The sequence below is a fragment of the Musca autumnalis genome, unplaced genomic scaffold, assembly GCF_047663935.1.
Source record: "Musca autumnalis isolate F117 unplaced genomic scaffold, ASM4766393v1 scaffold_1, whole genome shotgun sequence".
In the NCBI taxonomy this organism is placed as follows: Eukaryota; Metazoa; Arthropoda; class Insecta; order Diptera; family Muscidae; genus Musca; species Musca autumnalis.
The window spans coordinates 261,789,104-261,810,311 of record NW_027411644.1 but is presented as its reverse complement, the minus strand read 5'-3'; the positions used below and the strand labels follow the sequence as shown (position 1 = coordinate 261,810,311).

Below are 21,208 nucleotides of genomic sequence, written 5' to 3'. Positions count from 1 at the left end.
TTTGTGAAGTAGGAAATAAAGGAAAGCTCCTCAACAATTCATGTAAACAAAAAAATTAAATGTTAAGATATTTCTAAGGTTTTCCGATTGTATACTCTTTCTTTTTTGGTCACTGAATTACATAACATTCACCGTAGTTGTGGGTTATTTGATAGATGATACACCCAAAATATATATATATATGAGATTATTAATATATCCATTGTTTTGAACATATATTAACTCTCATATATTATCAACAAAGTTCTGGCCAAGACGCCTTACGTCATTTTAATTAAAAATAGTAATGGAAATTATTTCATCTGTAACATAAGTCTAAAATAAGGTTTACATCATTGCTAAATAAGAAATTTTCGCTAACATGAACTTTCAAAAATTTGGTCAGGCGAAATTGTACCAAATTAAGTACCATTTAGTACATTTCGTGCACATAAGTACGAATTTCCAAAACTATCTCAATCCAATACTTCAACATTGATCATCATTTTATATTCCTGGATTCAATCTCTATCCGTTCAACAAATCCAAACAGTACCATATTTAGTACCTTGTCGCATACATAAGTACGAATTTCCAAACATACCTTCATATCTCAATTGGCAACAGTAATGTAATTCCATTTTTCAGGATACCAGCCCTCCCCGTTCACCAGAATCCAAATTGTACCTAATTTAGTACTTTTCGTACACATAAGTCCGAATTTCCAAAACTAACACAATCCTATACTCAAACAGTTATCATAATTTCAAAATTTCATGTTTCAGGCTCTATCCATGAACCCAAATCCAAGTTGTACTAAATTTAGTACCATTTAGAACTTTTCGTATACATAAGTACAAACTTAAAAACCTATCTCAATCGTACACTTCAACTGCAATCTATATTCCGATTTTTTGTTTCCAGCTCTATCCGTTCACCAAACTCCAAACTGTATCAAGTTTAGTACAACTTAGTACTTCTCGTACACATAATTTCGAATTTCCAAAACTACCTCCATAGTTCAATCCTATACTCCAACAGTGGTCTTAATTCCAAATTTCAGATTTCCAGCTCTATCCGTTCCCCCAAATACAAGTTGTACTAAATTTAGTACCATTTAGTTCTTTTCGTATACATAAGTACGAATTTTCAAAACCATTTTCTTATATCAGCACCTTGATTCCCATACCAAATTTCAATATTCTAGCTATATCCCTTATGAATATGCAATTGGCACCAAATTTAGTAACTTTTAGTACTCTTCGTATCAGTATTGAAATTAAAAAAACCCTTTGGTACATCTTTCTAACCCTCCATCAGTGACTGTCATTTAAAATTTCAGAATTCTAGCTCTTCCCTTTTGACTAATACAAGGGTTACCTTAATTAGTACCATATAGTACTTTTCGTATCATTCTAGTTCGAATTTCCAAAAACCCAGAATTATCTCACCTCTACACACCAACAGAAACCCACACCCAAAATTTCAAGATTCTAGCTTAAGCCGTTCTGGGCGATGATATGTCAGTCATTCAACTAAGCTCTTTTATATATAAAGATATGTATGGATATGGGAATTTATAAACTCATCTGAGAAAGTCGAGAGAGTCAATAGTATCGATTTCCACAAAATAAGTAAAAAGTGATATGTAACTCATCATTGTAAAAATATAATATTTCAATAAAAACAAAATTATGAAAATGTCGGTGGCTCAGTCTGCGTAAATAAAAACTCTTTTACTCCATTTCGGAAGGGGGCTGGGACCCATTGGTCGCCGGCCCCTGGCAACGTCAGCTGTGGTTATATTACTCTTTTATATACACGCACCTACATCTATAAAGAACGAATTCATGTGAATCAATCTAATTACACTTCAAATTCAAAGATTTCATTCTTTCCCTCCCTAATGAGAATACATTACAAATTCACAGTAAAGCACAAGAGAAAGCTGTCATCAATGAAAAATCATACATATCGATCAACATTACTTTCGATGGAAAGGAAGTACACAACTTCGAAGTTTTTTATTACATCTTCTACGTTGTATGTACATACATATGTATGTATATGTGTGCGGTGGTGATGTATTTGATATTTTGATGGACGTGTTCTGGTAATTGACATTTTCAATGTCATCTCTTTATTTTCCAATATGACATGAAGACATGTATGGCAGTAACAACATGTGAAAAGTATGTTTTTCAGAATTTTACGACAACATGGCCATATCGACTTCTTTGAGTGCGGGCGTGTGTTCAAATTTTTACGACTTTACATTAAAGGTACGAAATTACTTTTTCAATTAAAATTTTATGACAGTTTTTTGTTTGTTTATCTTGAATTCAAAGAAAATTTTGTCTAATCTCAGTAATAATGTAAATCCAATGAAGTGCTTAAGTTATGAGATGAGCATATAATTTCAGTATAAGTGAATAAAGTTTATGATAATAATGATATGACAGTCGAGTCGACTACTAAGTTAATTATGTCAGGATTAATGGACTTGTCTAAAAAACAAATTGTATCGTTGTAATCAGAACCACAAGGACATTCTTTGCTAAACGAATTTTGGGAGATTTTGTGAAATTTGGAGTTGCACTAGAAAGAAAATTGCGCCGTTGTAGTGGAAACACTAAAACTATTCTGAAACAAAACTATTTTAAGACATGTCAACAAACTGCATTTAAGCGAAAAAATTTGAAATTTTGTGTAAAAGGTAAACGACGAAGTTGGTAGACGAATCTGATTTATCAACAATAATTGTTTGGAAAAATGTTACGATTGTCATACCTTGGACAAAATCGATTGATCCATTCGAGAGTTAGCATGCGCGCAATCTTTGAACTTGAACTTATCTGAGGGAGATACCGGAAGGAATGGAAAGATCTAAGTTTCGACAAAATATTACAATGACCAAATTTTGTATCGCGAAAACCTAAAATAAACATGAAAATGTGAACTTTGACCGCGGTTTATTTTAAAATTCCTTCAGAGATCTTTTCTTGTTTTTGCATTTTTTCTCATCTATAAACATTGCTGTTTCAGAATACGTAAAAACTTCCCAGGTGTAAGCGGTATTTATTTAAAGTAAGTTAAGACACACCGTACCACTGTGGTCGAACTTACGAAAATTTCAGTCAAATTTAATCTAACAACACAAATAAAAAAACTAAAAATAAAAGTAAAAAATGATCAGTCGGCTTTGCCGACAGAGATATACCCTCAGCCTATGTGAATTAGAACTTTCATCTACGGACAGATCGAATGTATTTAGAGTCTTTCAGAATTTTGTGGCACTTTTTGGGCATTTGAACTTGCCGACAAAAATGTGGATTAGGATTAAAGTTCAAAAGGTTTGCGGAGGAGGGAATTGACCGACATAGTGTATTACTAAAGTGGATCTTATTTTGGGAGTGATATCCTTTCGATAGATATCGTGCCCACTAGTCATTTCAGTGGGTTATCGTACACCTGTTGAACCAGTATGCCAGGAAGCATGGACTTGTCCACGGAAAACATATATGTCTGGACCACAAAAAAAAAATCATCGGTATAAATTTGCAAATGATCTCCCAACAGACCCTAAACTGCACTTGGACACTAATGTTGAACTTTTGTGGGGGAGGTATCCTAAGGAGAGGACCGATATGGGCCATTTTAGAAGTTAAACTAAGTTTGGACAAAGTATGACGAAGGACAAATTTTGGACCAGATCGGTTTATCAGTTGGAGAAATTTGTCTAACAATGTTGTTGTTCCCATAAATCGATACCGCCCAATATTCGGTATTTTTAGAGTTCTAGAAATTTTACATTGAGGACCACATTTTGATGTATCCTTCATATAACTGAACCGCACAATGTCTCTACTATATATTTAAAAACTGAAATGTATCACCTGCACATTTGAAAAATGACAAAAAACACCCTGAAAGGTGTCCTTAGTATTTTGGGAACAAGTTCCAAAAGTGCAAAAAGATGCAGCTGATATTTTGAAAATAGGGTGTTTAGCCTACTACTGATCTTCTAAATAAAATGTCGTTTTGAGGAAAGACGGGGAACATAACTAAAACCCTACATGAAATCTAATTATACTGAAGAAATTACATTACAAAAGTCCTTCAGCGAACACACGTATTCAGTAACGAATCCAAAACATTAACAAACTCAAAACTGCTTAAAAATTAAGTTAGTACATTGCTTTTCAGTATTTGAATTGAGTTTGGTCAATATAGAGTTCATTTAGTTTGATATTATTATTTTACTTTAACCTAACATTTGCACTGAATTCACCTCGAAATCCAACCAGTTAAATTTTCTCTTTTTTGATGCTATTCTCAAAGAGTACAGTAAGAAGAAATACATAACAAATTTATTTTAAAGAAATTTAACATGTTAGAAGTTGATATGAACACATTTGGTACCAAAAATTAGAATTTATTTTTTATAATTTTGGCCAATGGCAGCGACCACTGTGGGTACATGACATTATTTTATAACGAGGGGATACAGTCAGTGCATTGTTTCAATTTGCACTTCTATATCTCAAAAATGGTAAATTCTAGGTACAAATCACAACAGGCAATCCTCTAGAGAATTTTTACAGCTACAACATTTTCTTTAGTCCCATTTCGATCGGACTTGCGGTTTCCAAGCAAAATCGTGAAAACCTAAAAAACCATAAAAATGTGAGCTTTGACCGAGATTTGTTTAAAAAGCGCTCCGGCGATTTTTTTTATTTTTTGATTTTTTTTTCGTCTATAAACATTGTAGTTTCAGAATCCATAAAAACTTCCCAGGTGTAAGCTTCTTTGATTTAACGTTGGTCAACAGTTCTAAAATGTATAATCTTAGGTAAAAACCCATCAAAATATCATACAGGGATACGAGGTTGAGAAAAAAGTCATAACCCTAGTGTATATACCCTCATTACCCCCAAAAGCTTCAGTCATAAAACCTTCTTCGCAGAAATTACAATTTAACTATAGTCAAAGTTAACAATGTTTATAAAAATTCACTCCTGCCGACCATAACATAGTCAGTAATGTACAATTGGAACTTATCCTTTTCAATGTGCATGTACATATGTAGTTTGTACACACGTATGACACTTCAACAATGAGAATTTCAGTTAAACATGTCAAATTAATGTGCAACATGAAACGTGCACAGAAAAAACATGTTCGCAATTCTTGTTACAATGGTTCCGAGCATCACAGTGAGAAGAAAAAAATTGAAAATGTTGAACTCATAAAAGACTAGAAACATCCAATGTACTTGCGCTAACTTAACAGGGAGACGAAATGTGTCACATATATATGTACATATACATGTATCTTTTCCCAAGGTCGCCGTAATAGGTGCAAGAATAAAATGAAACGAATCTTAGTAAATATGTACATGGTTACAAAATTCAATTACACAGTGACAATCTTTAAATTGTACTGTATGTAATATATACTCTGGCACAGGTAAATGTCAGTAAATAACAAGAAAGTCATTTATACATATAAAGAATTAACAAGACCATTGTTAAATGACAACTAAAAAAGTTGTATAGATAAAATCAAATGTCAAGTAAACAAAGTTAAAATGAATGAAGCAGTAAATGACAGAGATTTTTTTCATGGAAACACTTTTGTGAGGGAAACACTTTTGTGAGGACTATAACTTTTACTATATATCTTATCTATTACATATTTGAGCTTGGTGATAAGTGACTGACTGACTCATCATCAACGCCCAGCTAAAACGGCTAAAGCTAGGAGCTTGAAATTTTATCAGTAGGTCACTGTTGGTGCAAATGTGCGAGATAAGGCCGGATTTTGCAAAATTTGTCCTGGAACCACAAAAAATAACAATAACAAAAATCCTTATTATTCACTGTTATTACTTACTTATGTACTTACTCGTAGTTTGCAACACATTTGTCAAATTAAATGCTATAATTTCTTAATACCGTAAAATATCACAAACAATTTTAAATTTTGTAGTTTACTTCTAGGCGCATTTATTTGATCGTAAACCAATATATATTGGAAAGACAATGAAGGTTGTTATTTTCCATTGCAGATGTCGCAGTTGGTGATAATGGTATAAACTTCAAGTAAGTTATAAAAAAATAATTACAAACGATGAATTTGTAAAAATTTTGATTTTCAAATTCAAACAAAAATTCTTTCAATAATGTTTGGTTTGTTGAACATATGAGTTGCTGTTGAAGACAAAATTAGGGTATTAATTTCAGAAATCGGTCAGAAGTAACAAAAGTAATTTCTTTAAAAAAAATTGTTTTAATGTTGAGATTTTCTTTATAATTGTGTCACTTCCGCTAACGAAGTAGCGGGCACATGCTAGTATACTATATATCTTTTATGTACATGTGATCAAAAGACAATCCTAAAGGTATTTTTCTACTAATATAGGATCTCCTAACTCTTTATTCCACCTTTGTCTGTATAAGCAGAAAGCTCTTAAATGAGCATTTTCAAAATTTATAAATATATTCAAATATCCTGAAGATATAGAAACAAACTGTACCCATTCTAAGTCCTTTCATATAGTCTTTAAGTGTCGTGTCCATTGACGTGATCGAAGAAAAAACTATATACCCTGGTCTAAGCCCTCAAAGCTGTGAAAACAATCAAGAAAAACCTTCAATGTGAGCTAACAAAGCGAATCCTGGCAACTATGCAAGGAATGAATACAAACACACTATAGAGTCAGGGTAAAAAAATACTATCCTGTATTGCATTCTGCATACTGACTAAAGTAAGAGCAAAATGCCACTAAAATCTCACTTATTTAAAGAGAAATTGCGGTACCTTGTCGAAAAAATATGAAGTTATTTTTGAGACGCACTCCACCACGAGTTGTGTTGACGCAATAGGGAATAATTACTATACTTTAGTTAATGAAAATATTAAGCTCCTACGCCACGGTGCACACTGGTCGAAACCACTGATCTAGCGGCGCGAAAAAATCGAACTATGAAATTGCGAAATATTTTCCATTGTATCGATTACAGACACTTTGCAGACAAATATTTTGTTTTTTTCATTTTTGTTGTTGTAAATATTCACTCAGTTATTCACTATCAAATACAAGAGTTTTTGTTGCATCAGATGTTGCATAAAAATTAACTTTATATTTCTTTAAATGTTAAATAAATTCGTAATGAAACTGGACAAGATTTTTTTTAATTAATAGCAGCGGGTGAGATTTAAATTTTAAAAATTAGTTTGGGGTCTGGAGTCACCTAGTTATATAGCAATAAATTTTCAAAAAATTCACTTTTTTTCTTTTTATGGGTTGTACGCGCTTGTTCCCTAGAGTGCATCTTGTAAACTTGGCCGAACTTAGGTTTGATTATTTTTTGGGGAATGAAATTGGACTCTCTGGATACGAAATAACCACATTAGGGCTACAAATATTTGCAAATCTGTTGATGACTGCACTTTTAAAATAAGGGATTTTGCATGACATTCATTCAAATTTAGCTATGCATTTGTATGGGAGCTAAATCAAAATATGGACCTATCTTGAGAAATGTTTGCAAGTTGGATTTCTACCCCCGGAAACACTATAATACCACATTATAGCTAAATATGTTATTAAATATGGGATAAAAAGTAAAAATTCAACGAATCGGGGGTACCATAAAAGGGGCTACATCGAAACATAAATCCTTGTTGAAAATGTTTTGTAAGAAGATTTTATACGCAGCGAGAACACGGAATGCAAAATTACAGCCAAGTTGGTTTAAAAATGTGATCATGAAATTCAAAATACCTTAAATTGGGATGTACGGTTACGTGGGGGCTATATCAAAACGTGCACCTATGTCCATAATTTTTGGTGAAAATATTTTGTGACCACTAGGAACCCTATGTACCAAATTACAGGTAATTTGCTACGAAATTGTGGCTTAAATCCTCGAAATACCGAAAATCTTAAGGTACCGTTATATGGGGGCTATACCAAAACATCAGCTGATATTGTTCATATTTTGCCCATTATTACCCACAGGTACAAGCTGAGTTTGTGCCAAATTTCAATGACGTATCTCAATTTGTTTGCAAGTTATTAATTTCGCGCCGCTAGATCAGTGCTTTCGACCACCGTGCGGTGTCCCTACCAAAACATTGCCCTGCATTAACAATTTTCCGACTAAAACTTGTGTATCCACATTTCGGTCCAAAATGAAAAAAAGACATGAAATACAAAAAAAAATAAACAAGTAAAAAACTATCAGTCGGCTTTTCCGACAGAGATATACCCTCAGCGTATATAAATTGGAACACTTTTTTCCAACAAAAAACGTATGTATTTAGGGAGTTTTCAAAATGATGGGCGTATGAACCGACAAAAATGTGGATTAGAATTAAAGGTCAAAAGTGTTGCGGAGGAGGTAGTTAAAGAAATTGACCGACATTGTCCATTATCAGGATCTTATTTTGGGAGTCAAAACTTTTCGATAGATTCGCGCCCACTAGTCATTTCAGTTTGGACCAGTATGCCAGGAAGCATGGACTTGTCCACTGAAAACATAATATCGCTGTAAACAGGACCACTACGAACCACATCGGTATACATTTCCAAAGGATCTTCGACCTTCGACCGCTTATACATAAATGTTGAAATTTTGTGGGGAGGTACCTAAGGAGAGGAGCGATATGTGCCATTTTAGAAGGTAAATTGGTTGCCCCGTTCGAGAGATTTCGTACATACAATTTAGTGACGTTTTGTATATATTGGGGGGGAAGTACCGGAAGTTGGGAACCGGTATTGCCCATCTTCGAACTGAAACTAAGTTTGGACAAAATTTCGGACCACATCGGTTGATCACTTCGAGAGTTTTCGTGCTCTACAGCTACTATATTTGGTGACATTGGGTTTTCTACACCTTTCGGGCTGTTTTCTCAAGAAGTATGGACTTGCCCCTGAAAAAATCGTTTACCGTCGTATTTGAAGCAGCGAATGCAAGTTGTCTCAACAAAAATCAAAGTGATCCGAGAGCAGGTCTTAAAGTGAACTTATCCGAAATTTTGTGTGAGCTAGTCGAAGGAGTGGACAAACATAGTCCATATTGTCCACTCCAACATAATCTATATCTGGTACATATATTTGGATGTGTAAACTAGGGACCAAATCGGTCACTCCCTTCAAGAGTGAACTTTTGTGGGGGAGGTACCTGAAGGAGTGGACCGATATGGCTTATGTTCGAACTTAAACTAGTTTGCACAAAATATTACGAACAAAATCGGCAGATCCGTTCGAGAGTTATGTTGCGCTCCAACGAGTACACACGGTGTCATAGGGGTTTTTGTACCTTTCAGGTAGAGATCCGTTCGAGAGTTATGTTGCGCTCCAACCACTACACACGGTGTCATAGGGGTTTTTGTACCTTTCAGGCTATTTTCTCAGGAAGTATGGACTTGCCTCTGATGAAACGTGTACCGTCGTATGAGGGGCGATCAACACAGGTTGCTACAACAAAAATTAAAGCGATTCGAGAGCAGGTCCTAAACTGAACATTTCCGAAATTTTGTGTGGGAGGTACCCGAAGGAGTAGACCGATTGAGTCCATATTGGAACCTCATCTAAGTCTGGTAGGAATTTAACGATGTGCAAAGTATGGACCAAATCGGTTACTTCTTTCTAGAGTTATCGTGCGCACAAATTTTCCGAACATTTCCGATCTTTTGTGGGGGAGGTACCGGAAGGAGTGGACCGATATAACCTATCTTCGAACTTAAACTAAGTTTGAGCAAAATATTACGAAAGCCAAAATTTTAACCGAATCGGTTCATCCGTTCGAGAGTTATCGTGCGCTCCAGCCAGCCGCTCTAGTCAATTGACTTCAAATTGTCTGAAAAACATTTCGTCCAAACATACTTGGGGTCTAAAACCATTATTTCGATGAGACACATTTTGCCCGTATGAAAGTGTATGTACCCTCGTTAGCATAAATGCTGAGGGTATAACAATTATTTTCATTATGAATGTTTTATACTCATCGCGAAGACTAAATACGAAATTTCAGCCATTTCGTTGGGTCTAAATCTAAAGTCTATATCTGACCGTAGACCATGAAACACCTGGGGGAAAGTTTAGCGCTCCCAACGAAGACTTAATACGAAACTTAATTAGACTAAAAACCTTGAAAATAACGAAAATCGGGTGGTACCATGGGGCTATGTGAAACGTGGACCAATTACAACAAATTTCTGTGGGAAAGTTTAATGCTCCAAACGAAGAATAAATAGGAAATAAATGCTATATCGGTGTTATAATTAGGCTAAAACTTTGAACGTACCGAAAATGGGTAGGTACCGTTTCATAGGGGGTTATTTCAAAAAGTAGACCTATAGTAACAGATTTTTGGAGGAAAGCTCTGGGCTCCTTACGAAAACTAAATACGAAATATCACCCATTTCCGTGTTATAATTATGCTAAAACCATGAAAATACCGATCGGAAGGTATCGCTTTTTGGGCGCCATATAAAGACGTAGGCCGATAGCAACAAATGCTCTCAACAAACCAAAATTCGAATTTTAAGCCATTTCTGAGATAATTAAAATTTGCCGTTGTACTCGAGTTATTAAAGAATATGCTATTCCAAGGAAACACTTTAAACCATACACATTTTGGGCTTTATTGAAAGAAAATTAACAAGTGGGAAAAGCGTTAAGTTCGGTCGGGCCGAACTTTTTATACCCTCCACAACAAATTTCAGCCATTTCGGTGGATTAATGTGGCCACAACCTTCAAAATACCGAAAATCGGAGAGTACCGTTCTATGGGGGCTATATGATGGCGTGGACCTATACCTACAAATTTCTGGGGGAAAGTTTTTTACCCCGTTATATGGGGGCTATACCAAAACGTGGACCTATATAAACCAACTTTGGTAGGAATGTTTTTTGGCCGCTGGAGACACAAAATACCAAATTACAAGCAATTCGGTGGTAAAATGGGACAAATATCTTAAAAATTCCTTAAAACGATGACGCATCACGCGTCATTTTGTATGGAGGCTATACGAAAGCATGGACCTACATAGCCCGCTTTCAATACCAAAAGTCCTACGTAAATACAATAGATTTTCCCAAAATTTCATCCACCTACGTCAATCCGTTCGGACGCTAGAGTGATTTCCACAGACGGACGGACATGGCTACATCGATGTATAATTGCGCGCAGATCAAAAATATATATAGTTTGTGGGGTCTACAATGATTATTTCGAGTAGTTAAAAACGTAGTGGCAAACTTAATATACTCCCATCCTATGGTGGAGGGTATAAAAACATATATTTATAACGGCACTTTATCGAAGCAACAATTTTTGTTGAAAGATACTTCATAAGAGTACATAACGAGATATATAAATGTAACCCAGGATATTCGACGAATGTCAACTAAAATGAAGTAACAAATACAAATTTGAAATGTGCTATTGAAATGAAATGCATGTGTCTTTTCGAAAAAGAAAACTTTCGAAAATTGTCTTCTGTAGAAAAAAGACTTCCTAAACGGATTTTTTATAATAGAATACCTCCAAAAGTGGCCATCTATAAATAAAATACACCCTAAGGCTGTCTTATATAAATAGAATACATCGTAAAGCTATATCCGTAGATAGACGTCCTCTTGAAAGGGTCTACTGTAGATATAACACATTCTAGATAGAAGACATCCAAAAGGGCTCCTTCTATAGATAGCAGTTTTCCGAAAGGGATCTTCTATAGGTATACGTTGTCTTTAAGTGGTCTTATATATAGAATTTCTTCGGAATAGATCTTCAATAGACAGATATCCTTCTAATGGCGTCCTCTACAGATACAAAGATGTCTTCCATGAAACAAACTCTCAAATTTGAGAAAGAATGGCTCAACCCACAGAAAAAATATAGTTTCCTTTTTATTTTTTTTAAGACTTCCCAAGGATTTCCTTTAATAGTACATTCTATCTAAATAGGGCTCTTGACAACAATCTAATGTGATTTCTTTTACTTAAAATACCTCTTATATTTTATGGATAGAAATAATGCTTATGGTGTCTCCAATAGATACTCGTATATGGGCTAATGGCCAATTTGAATACATTTTTTGACAAAAAATGTCAGCTTGTGACATATATGTTGTAAAAACTTCTAAATAATGCATATAAATGTTGCATTGATATATGACAATAATATGATAAAAAATTACACTTCTTGTGGTCGCATTACCACACACAAGGAACAGTAGAAGTTGGCATTGTAAGTAGAAAAAAAAAAATACTACAAAGAAAAGAAAAAGTTCACACACACACATTCTAAAAGGTACACTTATTGCTTTTGGAATTTGATTGATGCTTCTGGTGGTGCTGGTGGGAAAACGGATGCATTCCATATTGACAAAGAAAGAGTATATGTCTTTTGTTTGATTTTCAGTTTTCCCATTCATTTCTGTTTACCATACCTCTTTATCCACTTTCTCCGCTATAGTGTATCTTCTCACCTGTCCGACGTGTTCCTTCATACCCAACCAATTCTTGTAGCTCATGGCAATGCCACTGTTGCGCCATTTATCATAATTGGCACGTTTCTCGGGATCGCACAATGTCTCCTTGGCCTCCTACAAGTTAGATGGTGTAAAAGAGAGAGAGAAAAAAGAAAAGCAACAAATGCATATTTTAGTTCAGAGCTGTTTGAAAAATCATCACATTAATATTAATTAAGGTAAATCACATCAAATGGCTGTGGTATTATTTTTCAATGCATGTTTTTTTTAAAGAAACTAATGGAAACTTAAATTTTAAATTATTTAAAATAAATTATTTTCCATAATTTTGAATGAATATTCGGTAGGCCACATCGATTTTTTGATCAGCTAAAAAACAAACATCGTAGTTTTCCTATACTCAAATTGTATAAATATTATAGCATACATTTAGGCTCCACAATAGAAAATACAGTTTGTCAAGTACATGTTTTCCAATTTAAAAAATTAACATTTATGGACTCTCAACCACTAACCATGTGCCTCATTTAAATACACTAATAAATAAAATAATAAAAAAATAATAGATTTTGTTTCGATTTGCGTTACTGATTCGATTTGCCTCATAGAAAAATAATATATGGATATGGCTTCTAATCTAGTGAAGAGCATATTCATGAGTTCTTAACGTTACACGATAAAACAATTAGCAACGATGATTTATTTGCCATTGCCTCGGAACATGCATTATAGGAAGAATCAACTGCATCTGTCTAATAACACTGTACAACACAAATAATAATTACAAGATAATTCGGACAGATTATGAAAAAAAAGACACGTGTATCGGCGTTTTGAAAGTTGACGTCGGGAAGTAACCTAAATAGGCGTGGCAAGTTCCGCCCATTTCTACAGCGTTTGAAATATTCGACATCAGATTCCTTGGAATCCTTGCATTTTAGGTATAAAGTGTCTTTGGCAATTTTACTGACAACAATGCGGGGTATCTTTTTATGAGAAAAATTAACCCTAAGTCACTAAACGGGTTTTTCGGTCCCTTTTTTCAAAAACGTTTAAAAACTTATTTAAAATGTATCAGATCAAAATATTCTTCAAAATTGTTTGTCATAAAATTTTACTACAGATTCCCGAATACACCAAAACTCATAAAAGTACCTAAACGCCAGAAATCTACCAAAAGTAAAATCACGTTTTAGGGTTAATCGTGTACTTTATCTGAGTTTATTAAGTTTTGTCCCACAAAACTTCATTCTAGATAGAAGACGTTAAAGACAAAAATATTCTCCATATAATTTTGATATAAGTCGCCGAATAAATGAAATATGTATTTATAATATATAGCAAAATGCCCGCTACTTCTTATGCGGAAAAGGAATAATATACAAATAAACAATATTTAATATGGTGAACTCTGAAAATTGTGATGTACTAATACCTATTTAAATTGATAACACTGTGCAACAAAATGGAGGTGAAAGTCTGGGGGCACGGAAAATTCCTCTTGGGGAAGAAAGGCCTTGGTGAGTATATTAAGAATCCCGAAGGACAGATCCGCCGTGAATCGAACTTCCGCGTTATGGCGTGATGAAGTTTTTGCTAGAGACCCCGTAAGCCATCAGGGATTAGCGTTATCTCTTTGTTCACTGTTACTTTAGCTTACTTTTGAGATGACATATCTTCAGTGAAATCGAATGAGGATTATTTTCGTAGAGCACTTCGACCTTCTAACTCACTTCCTTCAATGTCCTTTTCGTCCTTTATTTTAAGAGCCGCTATAAAAGTACCACAAGATGACGTTTTCAGCTTCGAAATGTTCTTCAAAAATGTCGCTCAGAAAATTTTAGGTACTACTCTCATTGACAAATAATCGATTTTGTCGCGTTTACGTGGTCGTTTTGTGCATTTACCATGTTTTTGTTCAGAAAAAGACTATATTTTGTTTACAGAACATACAAAAACACAAAACACAGTTTTTTTCTGAGCAAACAGGGGTAAATGTCAAAAGTGACTATGAAAACGCGACAAAATCGATTAGTTGCCAATGAGAGCCGTACCTAAACTTTTCTGAGCGACATTTTTGCAGAACATTTCGAAGTTGAAAAACGTCATCTTGTGGTACTTTTATAGCGGCTCTTAAAATAAAGGACGAAAAGGACATTGAAGGAAGCGAGTTCGAAGGTCGAAGTACTCTACGAAAATAATCCTCATTCGATTTGACTGAAGATATGTCATCTCATAAATAAGCTAAAACAACAGTTAACAAAGATATAACGCTAATTTCAGATGCCTTACAGGGTCTCTAGCAAAAACTTCATCACGCCATAACGCGGAAGTTCGACTCACGGCGGATCTGTCCTTTGGAATTATCTCCAAAAGGAATTATCTCTGCCCCAAAATTTGTGTTCACAGTGTAATTAGTTTCATTTAAGTACTGCTCGTACACCTTTTGTTCGTATTTCAAAAAAGACCTCTACACTTCAACAGCGGCCTACATTTTAAATGCCAGTCCATGTTTTATTATAACTGTGTGGGTATTTTGAAATTTTATCCATATTTTCCAACCGAATTTTGGAATTTGTGATATCAAAATGTAGAAAACCTTTATTCAAAAGATGTTACCCTATATAACAGTTAATTTTTGAGACATTTTATTTTAGGCCTTTTTATTCTCAGGTTGTAATAATCTTCTTGTAAAACATAAGCCGCATAGATGTACCTTTTCAAATGAACTTACTATAACGTTCAGAATACACAACAAAAATAAAACTAATTTTCAAAACTTCCTCTCTATCTCCACTCTACAATCCTACTGCTATACTAATACCGAATTTCACAATTTAAGCTCTACCACTTTACACAATAACAATTTGAACCAAATTCTGTGCCATTTAGTATTTTTCGTACACTTATTGTACGAATATCCACAACCACATCCATATCTCAGCCCTACACATCAACAGGGGTTATAACACCAAATTTCCGAATCTTACACACCATAAGTAATCTTAATTCCAAATTTCAGGTCTCCAGCTCTATCCGTCCACCCAAATTTAAATTGTACCAAATTTAGTACTTTCAGTACCCATAAGTACGAATTTCCAAAACTGACTCAATCCTACATTCCAACAGTAACCTTAATTCCAAATTTCATGATTCCAGCTCTATCTGTTCACCCAAATCCAAACTGTGCCACATTTAGTACCATTTAGTACTTTCCGTACCCATAAGTATGGATTTCCAAAACTACCTCAATCCTTCACTCCATCCGTAATCTTAATTCCAAATTTCTGCGTTCCAGGTCTATCCGTTCACCCACATCCCAATTGTACGAAATTTAGTACCATTTAGTACTTTTCGTACACATAATTACAAATTTCCAAAACTACCTCAATCCTACACTCCAAATGTAATAAAATTTCAAATTTCAGGATTCCAGCTCTATCCGTTCATCCAAATCTAAATGGTACCAAATTTAGTACCATTTCGTACTTCTCTTACACATAAGTACGAACTTCGAAAATCATTTCCTTATATAAATACCACTTCCCAACATAAACTCCCATACCAAATTTGAAGATTGTAGGTATATCCGCTCAAAATATGCAATTGGTACCAAATTTAGGAACATTTAGTACTTTTCGTACACTTATAGGTCGAATTTCCAAAAACTCTCGTTCCAAATTTCAGAATTCTAGCTCTTCCCGTTTGCCTAATACAATGGGTACCAAATTTATTACCTTTTAGTACTTTTCGTACCCTTCTAGGATGAATTTCAAAAAATCCATCCTTATCTCACCCCTACACACCAACAGCAACCCACAGTCAAAATTTCAATTTTCTAGCTTCAGCGTTTCGTCTGGGCGATGATATGTCAGTCAGTCACTCACTCCTCATCACTAAGCTCTTTTATATAATAAGATTAATTGTTTACAATAGGCTTGATGTTGTCGGAGACTCGAAATCACAACCAACGTTGTTATAACTCTCGTCGTAATGATTACATGTGTCATTACAAAGGGTTCGTGAAAATGACATGCCAAAGCATTGGTGGAAATTACAGCTCTGTTCCAGAACTAAAAAGTTTTTACAATTTTTACCACTTTTACACATTTTGCGTTCCCGTACACAAAATTTATATGAAAATCGTTTACGACTTTTACAACTTTTACGACTTTTACCACTTTATAAAGTACGGGAACAGGCCATATATGCCAAAGAGTTGGTGAAAATTCACATGTCAAAGCATTGGTGTAAATGACATGCTTTGGATCCAAAAATGAATAGCATCTTTGGGGTCCACGCTCATATAAAATGCATGCATAAAATTGCTGAAAAGATGACATGCCCGACCACTGGCAGCCATGATTGAATGGCATCTTTGGCATCGAGCATTTTGCTGGGTAGTTATGAGTACGGAGGCACAGAGCGTGCGTTTCCGACTACAAATCATAGGGTTGTGTGCTCAACGCTCACCGTCGGCCGCGTAATTTTTGTTAACAACACAAAGAACAGTTGGTGGTGTACATGCAAGCGTTTAAACAAACCTTAATGTTCGTACGCGTGGCTTGGTGTGTTGGGCTACAAAGCAGAAGTTCATGTGTTCAAATCCAGGAAGGAGCGAAATAAAATGAAACAAGTGAGCAAACGTTATAGTCGGGACGGAGCCGACTATGTGATACTCTACACCACTACCCCTGTGCATAAGCTTTTCACTCGTAAACATTTGTTTTAGGGAGATTCTAAAGTTTTCACCTATCTGGTTTTCTACCAAATGACTTAAGGCGAACTGAACCAAAATAATTAATATTTAATTATATATTTGACTACTGTCGACATCTACTGATTGAAAGCTTTGCTGGTCTTCTTGATTAGCATTTAACATGTCTTTAATACACCAAATAGAAGCAGAGGCATTTTCCATTAAAGTAAAAAAGTTCAAAATATTAAAATTGTGATAGCAATAACTCTGATATTTTACCATAAATGCCACATTTTGTATTAAGTTAAAGCTCAGATGGTTTAGTTTCATTATCAAGCTCTCTCTCCTTGGAAGATGTCCATCAGAAGCAGAAATATCTGACATGGAAATAAAATTCCATAAATTGGAAATTGGGATATCCCAGCGTCTTTTTCAAAGCTCAGAATTGTTGAAACGCATCCCACCAAAGCTGAGATACTCGTCAGTACAATTCAAATAAGAAATGAAAAGAAAGTGGGATGTGCGCCAACCTATTTTACTATTTTGCATAATAAAGGTGATATTTTCCTCATCCATTGACGGGCTTTCCTTTTGGAATACTACAACTAAAAGCAGAAATATTCACATAAGAATAAAATTTTGAATTTTTGTCCATATAAGTTTTTCCCATTCCGACTCCTGAATATTATTCGACCATCACCAAACTCAATATGCTTCTTTCTCTCTGTGAGCCCTATTAACCACCAACATTTAGTGACGATCTTATTAAAATTGCGAACTGTAATGTGATTACAAACAAGTAAAAAAGTATCAGTCGGCTTTGCCGACAGAGATATACCCTCAGTCTATGTGAATTGAAACTTTCATCCACGGACAGATCGACAAAATTGTTGAACTTTTGTTGGGGAGGCAACCAATTTGGTTGCCCGTTCAAGGGATATCGTGCATACCAATTTATTGACATTTTTTAACTATTGGAAGTACAGGAAGTTGTTGCCAATCTTCGAACTGAAACTAAGTTTGGACACCTTTTGGACTGTTTTTTCAAGAAAACAAAAAACATTTGCCGTCGTAATTGAGGCAGCGAATGCGAGTTGCTTCAACAACAAGTAAAAAAGTGTCAGTCGGCTTTGTCGACACATATATAACCTCAGCCAATGTGAAGTGAAAATTTCATCTACGGCAAGATCGAATGTATTTAAGGTCTCTTCAGAATTTTGTGGCCCTTTTTGGACATTTGAACTTGCCGAAAAAATGTGGATTAGGAATTAACTGCACTAAGACATAAATGTTGAACTTTTGTGGGGGAGGTACCCTTGGGGAGGACCGATATGAGCCATTTTAGAAGTTTAACTAAATTTTGACATAATATTAGAAGATCCAAAGTTTGGACCAAATTGTTTGCCTCATTCAAGTGATATCGTGACATTTTTTAAATATTGGGGAGAAGTACCGGAAGTTCTGGACCGGTACTGCCCCATGAAACTAAGTTTGGATATAATATGACGAAGACCAAATGTTAGACCAAATCGGTTGAACAGTTCGAGAGTTATGGTGCTCTCCGACCGCCACATATGGTGACATGGGGGTTTTTTTACACCTTTCGGGCTGTTTTCCCAAGAAATATGGACTTGCCCCTGAAAAAACTTTTACCGTCGTAATATAGGTAGCGAATGCAAATCGCTTCAACAAAAATCAAAGTTATTCTTGAGCAGGTCTTAAAGTGAACTTATCCGAAATTTAGTGTGAGAGGTACCAGAAGGAGTAGACAAATATAGTCCATATTCGAACCTGATCTATATCTGGTAGATATATTAGGATGTGCTAAATATAGATTACATCGTTCATTCCCTTCAAGATTTATCGTGCGCACAATTTTTCCGAAAATTTTTGAACTTTTGGAGGTACCTGAAGGAGTGGACCGATATGGCTTATCTTCGAATTTAAAGTATGTTTGAAAAAAAATATTACGAAGGGCAAATTTCGGACCGAATCGGCAGATCCGTTGGTGAGTTATCTTGCGTTGCAACCACTACACACGGTGTCATAGGGGTTTTATGGACTAGCCCCAGATGAAACTTGTACCGTCTTAGGGGGAGCGGTGAATACAAGTTTCTACAACAAAAATTAAGTACTTTTCCGAAATTTTGTGTGGGAGGTGCCCGATGGAGTGGCCCGTTTGAGTCCATATTGGAACCTCGTCTAAGTCTGGTAGAAATTTCACGATGTGCAAAGTATGTATCAAATCGGTTACTCCCTTTAAGAGTTATCGTGCGCACAAATTTTCCGAACATTTTCGAACTTTTGTGGGGCAGGTATCGAAAGGAGTGGACCGATATAACCCGTCTTCGAACTTAAAGGAAGTTTTGACAAAATATTAATAACGCTAAATTTTGGGCAGAATCGATTGATCCGTTGGAGAGTAATCGTGCGCTCCAACTAGCCAGACAACTCCAAATTGTCTGAAACGGATTTCGTCCAAACATACTTGGGGTCTGAAACCCTTATTTCAATGTAGCACATTTTGAAAGTTTAATTTAGCACAAATGGTATATAAATGTAAAGAAAATTGTAAGCAAATTATAAGCAGGTACCTTCTCCGCAAAAGTCTACACTGTTGCGCTTTTATCCAATTGTTCCATTAAATTTTTTATACCCTAAGCATTTATGCTAACGAGGGTATATGAGTAAAGGACAAAAAAAAATAGTTTCCATGAAGCCAAGGTTTGTACTATAATAATACGCGAACTATTGTAGTTTACCAGTAACTATGAATATTACTGGATCAAATTAAGTGTTTTGAACAAAGCTCAAAAATTGAGCAAAAAAAATTTAATTTGCGCGGATGTTATGCCCGCGTAAATGAATAAACAGAAGCAAAAACACGATGAAGCTATAGAGGTTTCTTACATTGCTATTCTATTGCTATTTTAATTATTCAAATTACGGTCATCTGTCTAAAGTAATAGTAGAAGAATAAAAAATGAAGACTACACTTCTAATGTATCAGTTTTGAAAATTTCCACTGCATCGACCTTTTATGGATGCTGAAATTTTGGAGCAGGATTTTTGTTTTTTTTTTTTTTTGTATTTTTGATTTAACTCGGACGCGCACTCGGGGATTTCAAAAAACCAATCATAGAATTAAAGTACACTCGATTACGCATGATTTGTTATGTATATTGGCTATGTAGCCCACACAGCATCACAGCAATCTATTGCCAAAGGACAAAATTTAGTGCGATATTTTTTTTTAAAAACCTATTTTTTGGGTACAGTATTTACAATATTCTTTTGAGTGTGCTGGTACCCCGCGATATTTAGATAGATAGATCGTGAAAATCCATCCACTAGCGGCGAAAACAGTTACTGCAAAAATTGAAAAATCTGCGATAAATGTTTTTGAAAATATCGCAGATTAATTTGTGTTTTCCCTGGATCGTTTCTCAAACTCACTCCTTCGGGTATGCAGGATACATCGTGAACAAGTTTGGTCCAAACTTTTGATCTCTTAATATTTTGTCAAAATTTAGTTTAACATCTAAAATGGAGGTACTTTTAAGTACCACAACAATATTTCTGTCTAAGTGCAGTTTAAGGTCTGTTCGAAGATCCCTTGGAAATGTATACTGATGCTGTTCGTTGTGGTCCCGTTTACAGCGATATTATGTTTTCCTTGGACAAGTCCATGCTTCCTGACATACTGGTCAAAAAGTTATACGATGACCCACTGAAATTACTAGTTGGCGCGATATCTATCTAATAGATATGACTCCCAAAATAAGACCCACCTGGACTATGTCGGCCCATTCCTGTAAGTACCTCCTCTGCAACACTTTTTAACTTTAATCCTTATCCACATTTTCGTCGGCAAGTTCAAATGTCCAAAAAAGGCCATAACCAAGTAAAAAAGTGTCAGTCGGCTTTGCCGACAGAGATATACCCTCAGCCAATGTGTATTGAAACTTTCATCTACGGGCAGATAGAATGTATTTAGCGTCTCTTCAGAATTTTGTGGCCCTT

General features: G+C 35.1%; 1 protein-coding gene across 4 annotated transcripts in view; it reads right to left on the bottom strand.

Moving 5' to 3' along the window:
• jdp (DnaJ domain-containing protein) overlaps positions 1–21,208 on the bottom strand; it is a 189,208-nt gene that overhangs the window by 28,351 nt on the left and 139,649 nt on the right. For 3 of the 4 annotated variants that reach the window (XM_073961010.1, XM_073961009.1, XM_073961011.1), the window contains exon 4: positions 12,484–12,600. In XM_073961010.1, the coding sequence (XP_073817111.1) occupies positions 12,484–12,600 (117 nt within the window). Of the gene's footprint in view, positions 1–12,444; positions 12,601–21,208 lie in introns of all 4 variants that reach the window. The other variant, XM_073961007.1, reaches the window with a different exon arrangement.